This window comes from Salvelinus sp. IW2-2015, linkage group LG19 (genome assembly GCF_002910315.2).
Source record: "Salvelinus sp. IW2-2015 linkage group LG19, ASM291031v2, whole genome shotgun sequence".
Classification (NCBI taxonomy): domain Eukaryota; kingdom Metazoa; phylum Chordata; class Actinopteri; order Salmoniformes; family Salmonidae; genus Salvelinus; species Salvelinus sp. IW2-2015.
In genome coordinates this window covers 8,723,540-8,732,960 of record NC_036859.1, presented here as the reverse complement: position 1 = coordinate 8,732,960, position 9,421 = coordinate 8,723,540, and the positions used below count along the sequence as shown (strand labels likewise).

The window sequence follows — 9,421 nt, the reverse complement described above, 5'->3', positions numbered from 1 at the left end:
TCTTGTCTCTGACTTATTTCTGTTCACTCACTCCTACATCAACCTATTTAAAACATGCTACTCTTAGTCCTGGAGGAATATGGGAGTTCAATAAAAAGTGCTTCTATGTTAWTAAACAGAGGCATAATCCTTAATCAAGGCACTTTGCCCCCTTTGACAGTTAAATAATAGCCCTAATCTGTTGTACAATTGGAGCCGAGAGGTGTCGCTATTGAAAAAACTGTGCGCTCTGACAGGACAGTGGAGGAGTGAAGGATGACATTTCACCTACAACCGAATATAAACGATGAACCTCGTCTCGTCTACATTTGAATGATAATTTAGTTTGACTATTGGCAATGAAACGATCTTGCGGTCTAGTCATTCTCGCTAGAGGCAGCAGTCGGAGCCAATCAAACTCATCAATAAGATTAACATACTCATCCGTGTATATTATAATCTCCAGGGGTTTCTGCATGTCTAAAGAGTCTAATACAGTCTGTAGACCGACCTCCTCAAGGCACAGAATAATAAACAGTTGCGCACACCACTTAATTAAAACGCATATGCCCAATGGGCGCCTATGCGTAAAAGCACGTTCGGATAGAAAACTGTTTACGCATCGATTGACTATTGCCTTTAACCACAGGATGTAATTAATGTGTTTGGTAATAAAACATGTAATGATAACTCAATCAGCGCACATACAGCTGGGAACCAGATATCCCACGTCTCCATTGAGATAATCATTTTGGATGGATATTTGTTCCCATGGGGTCTTCACGGGGTGGCCCATACTGTATCGTTAGCTCGAGATAGGATGCCACACATTCCACAGGATCCACCTCGGACCTTGGGCCCGTTGGAACTGAGGGAGGAAGAGAGAGAGAGAGAGAGGGAGAGAGAGAGAGAGAGAGAGAGGGAGAGAGAGAGAGAGAGAGAGAGAGAGAGAGAGAGAGAGAGAGAGAGAGAGAGAGAGAGAGAGAGAGGGAGACCACTGCAAGAGCAGCTCAGATCCCCTCTGACTGAGCGTATTGTATGTATTGTATGTTCCAGGGTGATTTAAGGAAAGGCTTCCTTACAGCCTCTGCATCAGCTGTGCACGTTCACATCATTTGTGTTCCACCTACGGAACAATCCGCGTTCCCGTTTGAATAGGACTCCCAAAGAAATGTTGGAGATATACATGAATATAAACCAGACTTTCCCATTGCGCATCATATATGCCTGTCAAATGTAAATACACACATTTTGACAAAGGCTTTCTTAGGTTGTGTAGGCCCACGCTGTCTGGACGTGTTTTGCACAGAAGGTAGCGCACTTGCCCTGTTGTTGGTTCAAGATCCGAACAGTCTGTTCTCTCTCAGTCTTCCAAAGCCATAACATCGTTCTACTCTGCATTCCTTGATGGGCCCCTGTCCTGAGGCAGGGCGCCAAGCCAACATAGTGACAATTTAAAAAGATTCCCGGTGTGGCACGCCGCACGCGCATACTTTCCACCGGGTTTTGGGGGGATTTATTTCTCCAGGCAGGTAATATAACAATCATCGCGCATGAATAGGCAGTTTGGTTAGCCCTGCCCTGTCCCAGAAAGAGAGCGAGAGAGAGAGAGAGCGAGAGAGCGAGAGCGAGAGAGAGAGGATTAGTGGACACCTTTGCTCAGGCTTTCAGACCAACTCGCAGCCATGGCCGAGAGTTCAGATAAAGTGCCCATCGCTTTAGCGGGACCCGAGGACCTGCAACAGTTTATGCCACCTGTAAGTAGACTATCATATATCGTTGCTTGAGTTTCTAAATGATATACCTGTGCCAGATAGCCTAGGCTAGGGTCAGGAACTTTGTGTGGTCATTCCACGAAGACACCTGCTAATTTTTATGGAGGTGTTGATGTTGAGTTGGACTTTACGAAGGCAACGCAATATAAATGCTTTGTAAACTATTTTTACAAACAATTATCAATTTTCGAACCCAGTATAGGCGGCATTCATGTAAATTGTTGATGTGTTCATCACAGGCATACACTGCCGTGGCAGTTAAACCGGTGGCCACCGGCCGCCTGCTGAAGTCCGGGATTGTGGTTTTGATCGCCGGGGCAATACTGCTGCTGTTCGGGGCTATCGGAGCTTTTTACTTCTGGAATAATAACGACAAACATGTAAGAGCTTTAACATTAGTCCTTCTGTAATAATGGACTACAGCGAATTCAAGAGGCATTGGGCCTTGAACCAGCGACTCTTGTCTCTCCATGGTAGGCCTAATGTTAAAAGCTGATAAATCATATCATTGTGTTGAGCTATGCCATTTAGGTGTTGGAGCGCTTGGGAAAAGTCAAGCGCGTATAATGAATGGAAGCCTTGTGTTTCTGAGACTTGGGAAGGGGGGAATGGGGGGGGCTCATAGGGTCCTGTTGATGTCCCGGGGACGAGAGGTGTAATCGAGGTAAGCCTAGGCTACTGCCGAATAATAAAACAATGATGTGTATGATTTGAATACATTTGGTAGCTATAGGCCTGCATGAGTTTAAATGCATTGCCTGAACGAGAATAGGATAATAATTTGGTTGTTTTTCTCGCTGCTTCAAGGATGGAGATGGGGGAGGGGGGTGTTAACAAAGCCCACCTATTATGAAGAAGAAGAAGACCCCCCCCCTCCCCACACACTCCTTATAGGTGTGACAGCATTCCTGTGTGTGTGTGTATGTGTGCGTGTGTGGCAGGTCTACAACGTCCACTACAGCATGAGTATAAATGGTAAGGTGGAGGAGGTGCTCTATGGAGATTGATGCTACAACAACATGGAGCGGTTCCGTACTGGGAGTGGAAACGAGGAGGCAGTGGAGGTCCACGACTTCCAGATTGTACGTTTGAAACGACAACAAAAAATCATTCCAATTCCAATTGGTACATTGACGGCTAAATCAATTTTGTAACGTGTTAGATGCACATTGTTATTTTCTTACAAGCAATTTCCTCTCCTCCCTCTCTCCCCAGGGTATAACTGGTATCCGTTTTGCTGGAGGAAGAGAAGTGTACATTAAGACCCAGGTCAAAGCTCATCTGCCTGACATGGAAACACTCAACAAAGACTATCTTCTGTTCGACCTGTTAGGAATGACGCCCCCCCCCCCCCTCTCTCTGTGTGTATTTCTGGGTTACCTATGACCACGACACACCTATCTACTGTCAGACACAGTTAACATTGGTTGTGTGTTGTGGGGGGTTGAGGTAGATATAGGGACTGAGCTAATTTAAGCGATTACAGGAGAGCTGTATGATGAACTGAGTGGTTTACTGGCTGGGTTGGCTGTGTGTTTGTGTCTGTCTGTGGTTAGTTGGCTTGGATGTGTTTAGCCCAAGGGTAAGGGCTTGTACAAGTAAAGGAAGAGATTGTTGCAGATTGGTATCCAGCCCCAAACATGAGCTCTCTCTTGCTCTGATCTGGAGGATCTCTTCTGCCACAAACTATCCCCAAACAAGACCTGTGATCTGGGCTCACRTGACATACATAACTCCCCCACCCCCCATACCGCAAGTCATGTGTGATAACCCTAACTGTCATGTTGTCCATTTCTCACAAAGTGAAGTCAGTTTAGAAGTATTTGATGGGACGGTGAGCCGAGAGGACACCCACACACCCCCACACACACACGCACTCGCGCACTCGCGCGTGCCGCTCAGAGAGAGGGATTGCTTTCACTCGTGAGTCATGTTTTCACACTCTCTCTCTGGCCAAACTGAAATGAGGCGGGTTGGATCAACKCACTGATCTTAGCAACATCTGAACAAGCTCTCCAGCTGTCACAGTGCTGCAAGATGTCTGTGTTTCTGTGWGCGTGTTTGTGAGTGTGCGTGTATACACAGTTAACGCTGTGTATGCTCCATGCACACATCGTTAAACATCACACAGGCCATCGCAGGCCATCGCACGCACACACGCACACGCCTCTCTGCCTCGTCAACAGCCATTTATTTATTCCACGGTGTGTGCTAGACAGTGTATGTTTGTGTGTATGTTGGGCTCAGATAGTGAGATGTGGTTATAATAGTAGCTGCAGGCTGGTCATCCAACAATATCTCAGTATTCAAATTTTGTCCAGGAGGTGGCATAAATGTCTGTGGGTGAAGTGAAAGTACAATACATGACCAAAAGTACTTGCACACCTGTGTGTCGAACATCTCATTACAAAATCAAGGGCATTAATATGGAGTTTTCCCCCCTTTGCTGCTATTACAGCCCCCACTCTTTTGGGAAGGCTTTCATTTCATGACGCTCCCGACGAACAGTTCTTGTGCGGTGAGCTGAGAGGACACACCTGCTTCCAGAGGCAGTTTGGAACTCGGTCAGTTTGGAACTCGGTAGTGAGTGTTGCAACTGAGGACAGACAATTTTTACGTGCTATGCGCTTCAGCACTCGGTGGTCCCGTTCTGTGAGCTTGTGCGAACTTTGCGGCTGCACCGTTGTTTCTCCTAGACGTTTTCACTTCACAATAACAGCACTTACAGTTAACCGGGGCAGCTCTAGCAGGGCAGAAATTTGACCAGATTTGACGAACTGACTTGTTGGAAAGGTGCCAGGTTGAGTGTCACTGAGCTCTTCAGTAAGGCCAATCTACTGCCAATGTTTGTCTAAGGAGATTGCATGGCTGTGTGATCGATTTTATACACCTGTCAGCAATGGGTGTGGCTGAAATAGCAGAATCCACAAATTTGAAGGGGTGTCCACATACTTTTGTATTTATAGTGTAAGTAAGGGTTAAGGTTGGTAACAGAAAACACTTGACAGTTAAGCATAAAAACTTGACGGMTAAGTTTGGGCAATAAGGTAAGGGTTAAGGTTTGTGACAGGGTGAAAACAGAAACAATTAAAACGATTGCCTAGTACTGGGATTGAACCCGCGATCCTCGCCTAGCAAGCCGCTAGAGAGTAATATGTGCTCACGTTGCTCCTATTGGACGGTAATTGAAGGCATCTCCCAAAGTCCTCGGGACGTGGACAAACGTTGAATACGGAAGTCTATCCGGTGTGATCTTGCTGGGTTATCTGTTGTGATTTAGTGATGGGAAATATGGGTACGATAACCTCTTATCAGTGGCAACACACACACAAACACAGACAAACACACACACACACACACAAACACAGACAAACACAGACAGAGAGAATGGGTTAGATAAAGTCATCAGTTCTGCACTGGAGAACGCTTGCTGTTGTTTGTCCCCCAAGCGAATCATTTAAAATGAAAAATAAAAGTGTGCCCATGTAGGTTAGATGATAGCATTCCCCTAAATATCTATTACCTGTTTAGTAACCAGTAACACAGGTATATTACTCTAGTAATACAATGTTATTATTCGTGTTAGCAGTGTGTGTGTGCGTGTTTGATCTACACATCAGCAGGGAGACTTTATAAAATGTAGGCCATCCTGCTTTTCTGTCAGCTTGTTGACTTGATGTGAATGATTCTTGACGTTGTTTAAGCGTCTAAACGCTGGAGAGAATCTGAGGGCTTCTCATAGACAGGAGAGCTACTGTGTCTTCGACTGAATCTCCCCCTGGGGATTAATAAAGTCTGTTTCTAACCCAGATCCAATCTGTCTGTCTAATGAACACTAGCTCAGGGACTATATATTTACAGAAGGCTCGAGGGATATCCCTTTTGTGTTATGTACTTTGCTCGGTTTCATTWAGAAAACATGCAAAGGATTAAAACAGAAAACGAGGAACGAGATAGGAAACCACATCAAAACAAACCAGGGGTCAAAAGAGTCGTAAGAATATTGCAATTATACAGGAAAATAATTACAATATCAGTCAGACAGTGTAAGCCCAGGGACATTCCTTAAAAGCTTGTCTGTCTGTCTGTCAACACTGTATAGTCGAGAGCTACTTTTTTAGTTTCTTTTTGTTTTTATTGTCAGAACCACTGGTGCAGTGAAATGGGTTGTTTTAATTGGGCTAGATTCAATCTGTAGTGCTGAAGATCTGCACGGTTGAAATTTAAACGCAATGTTCCCGCGTTCGCTGAGACTGCATTCACGCCACGGTGAACTGCATATGTCGGCTCAAATGGAAATGACCTTTAAACTTCAATCGCGCCTCGCCGCAGATTTTCAACGCTATAGCTTGAATATAGGCCTTATAGGATACACATTTGAATCTTCATCCTGTAATTACATAACCCACCCCTCTCCCTATCTCTCTCTCCAGGAGGATGAGGTGATGCCTGCTAAGTTTGAGGAGGACTCTCTGATCTGGGTGGCGGCTGACATGCCCCTCTCTGACCCCACCTTCCTCAGCTCCAAGATCCGCGATTTGTGTGGAGACCTGCCAATCTTCTGGCTCCGCCCTACCTACTCCAACGGTACCCAATTAGCACCTGTATATTCTCACACACAAGTCCTTATATGGGAGTAGTAAAGTGTGCATTTGAAGGACAACAATAAGTTGTGAAAGGTCATCTTCAAACAACGCACATAGCAACATGATGCACTGGAGATAAGCAAAACAGTACAATTAGTATTTTCTTTTCACAATTAGTGTATAAAACATTAAAAACACCTTCCTAATATTGAGTTGCACCCCCTCCCTTTTACCTCAGAACAACCTCAATTTGTCGGGGAATGAACTCTACAAGGTGCTGAAAGCGTTTCACAGGGATGCTGGCCCATGTTGACTCCAATACTTCCCACAGTTGTGTCAAGTTGGCTGGATGTCCTTTGGGTGCTGGACCATTCTTGATACACACAGGAATCTGTTGAGCATGAAAACAGCAGCGTTGCAGTTCTTGACACAAACCGGTGCGCCTCGCACATACTACCAAACCCTGTTCAAAGGCACATCAATCTTTTGTCTTGCCCATTCACCCTCTCAATGGCACACATACACAATCCATGTCTAAATTGTTTCAAGGCTTAAAAATCCTTCTTTAACCCGTCTCCTCCCCTTCATCTACACTGATTTGAAGTGGATTGAACAAGTGACATCAATAAGGGATCGTACTGTAGCTTTCACCTGGATTCACCTGGTCAGTCTGTCATGGAAAGAGCCGGTGTTCTTAATGTTTTGTACACTCAGTGTAGGTGTGGTGGTTCCAAAGGTGGCTCCAATAATGCCCGGATGTCAACGTATGATGTGTTGGCCTAGATAGCATATTAACGGTTTCTGTGCTCTCCCCAGGTGGACAGAGGAAGAGGAGGGCAGCCCCTCGGCAGCGCCGCCAGGCACCTGGGGCAGAGGAGGAAGTGGATCCGGAAGCAGAATTTAACCCTGAGAACCCCTATCATGTGAGTGCCTTCGCCCACTCAATCAGTGTGCTGTGTAACTTCAAATTCCAGCAGCACAGCTCTAATGTTTGGCCTTCTCAGACAGTGTTTGTTGTGTCACCACAGGCCTGTTCTAACAACCAGACTACATATCCTCTTAGAGGTACAGTATAATGTTACGCTCTCACGCCCATGTCAACAGCTGAGCGTCTGACAACGGGTCAAATGGTTCCTGTCCCGTCTCTCTCCCAGCATGCACAGCTGTGTGAGCAGGAACAGATGCTGGGTTCACGGTATCACCCTGAGCGACCACGCTTGTCACCCCAACTGTGTGTGGGTGTGTGTGTGTGTGCACGCCTGTCCCTCAGAGCATGTGTGTGTGTGTGTGTGAGAGATCGCTGTCACCCTGAGTCTGTCTGTGCCTCAGAGACTCCTTTAGAATACCAAACTAAAGTTCCATTGAGGCTCTGTGTGAATAGCTCCACTATGAATCTCCCCACGCCCTGTTCCCCCACCATGTATAGGCCTCTAAACTCCCCCTAATCCCAACTGCTCCTCCTCCAGACATCCCCAGACCACCACAGACATAGAACCAGACTCAGTGTTTGCATTTCAGATAACCCATTGAATAAGAAATACATTTCTTAGTTCTTCAGAGATAAATTTCTACACAGACATTTCTACAAATGCTGTTAATACCAGTATTTAACACGACTTCTCCCCTCTCACTCAACATGTAGCGTGGTCTGGAGGGCGAGGAGGGCACAATGACCTTTGATCCCATGCTGGACCACCAGGGCGTGTGCTGTACGGAGTGCCGGAGGAGCCACACCCAGTGCCAGAGGATCTGTGAGCCCCTGGGCGGGTTCCAACCCTGGCCCTACCACTACCGCGGGTGCAGGGTGGCCTGCAGAGTCATCATGCCCTGCCGCTGGTGGGTGGGACGCATCCTGGGCATCCTCTAAACACTCCCTGCCTAGACCTGGAGTGGTAGAATCCAGAGAAAGACAGGTGGTGGAGAGAGAGAGAGGGGGAGAGAGAGAGAGAGAGAGGGGAAAGAAAAACAGAGAAGGGGGGGGAAGGGGGTAGAGAGGGGAGCGAGGGAGAAAGAGAGATAGGTCAACACCAAATTGAGTAATTAGCTTGGCTAGGTATAGTGCAGTTCACTTAGGATTTGGGCAAGGGAGAGAGACAAAGATTATTTTTTAAAGGGGAGCGAGCAAACAATCAATCAAGGATATTCAGTTTTCAACCATAACAGAGAAATATGTATGCTGTGACACATACGGTACGTAGGCTACAATACCATACGTTGTATATCATTATTCATACCATACTCTTAAGAGTACTTGCATACTACATACCCTGTGATGACAACCTGTCTGATCTTGTCACCTTTTTGTATATTGTATATCAATAGTTGTATCTTATTAGTGACTGACATGACGGATAGTGATGTGTAAACTTACCTTTCAGTTTTTCCCTTTGCCTTTTGATGGAAATAAATGTAAGCCATAACAAGTATTCTGTAGGCAGAAGTTAAAGTAAATGAGTTGGACTAGACTGTCAGCTGTGCGTGTCTGTAGCTATTCATCACGCCAGTGAGAAATGTTTCTGTCATCCAGACCTTTGTTACTCATTTCCCAACAGTTTCTCCAGAAGTAGAYCCTACTAACATCTACTGTACACCGTCTGGTATTCTCCTTAAAACACTGCGTATTCTCCATCAGCGTTAAATAACTATTTCAAAGTGCAAATWCAATGAATAAATGGTATTTTAAGTAATCATATAAACGCATCATTTTTGCATCACTAGATCATAGTAGCGCATTAGTTCAGTAATGTACTGACCTCAAAAGAGAAGACAATTCATACTGTGCAAAGCAAATGAGTCTACTGCATGTTATGGTTCAACAGCCGAGATCAATGATACTATACATACAGTACGCGTGSAGGCACACTTACACAAGCAGCCGTATGTACATGCAAACACACACTGGAGTTTATACAAAATACAGTAGTTGATCAATAAGGTCAAAAACTGGAGCGCAGCAGAGTTTGAGAGGTCTGGGTGGCTATAATGAGACTAAAAGACTATGCAGCCGTCACGCTCTGATCTTACCCACGATGCAAAGTGCTTAGCTCCTTTTGATGTCAGGAGAGCAGCTCCAGGCAGGGG

The 9,421-nt window shown here is 45.7% G+C and overlaps 1 protein-coding gene across 1 annotated transcript; it reads left to right on the top strand.

Annotated features, from left to right (window-relative positions):
- Nucleotides 1–1,378: 1,378 nt before the first annotated feature.
- Nucleotides 1,379–9,032, top strand: LOC111979012 (leukocyte cell-derived chemotaxin 1-like). The gene is given in 7 exon segments (XM_024009286.2): nucleotides 1,379–1,736; nucleotides 1,994–2,134; nucleotides 2,696–2,836; nucleotides 2,970–3,083; nucleotides 6,188–6,341; nucleotides 7,157–7,263; nucleotides 7,983–9,032. Coding segments are annotated over 7 exon segments (954 nt in total). The 5' UTR covers nucleotides 1,379–1,664; the 3' UTR covers nucleotides 8,208–9,032.
- The last annotated feature ends 389 nt before the right edge of the window (nucleotides 9,033–9,421 follow it).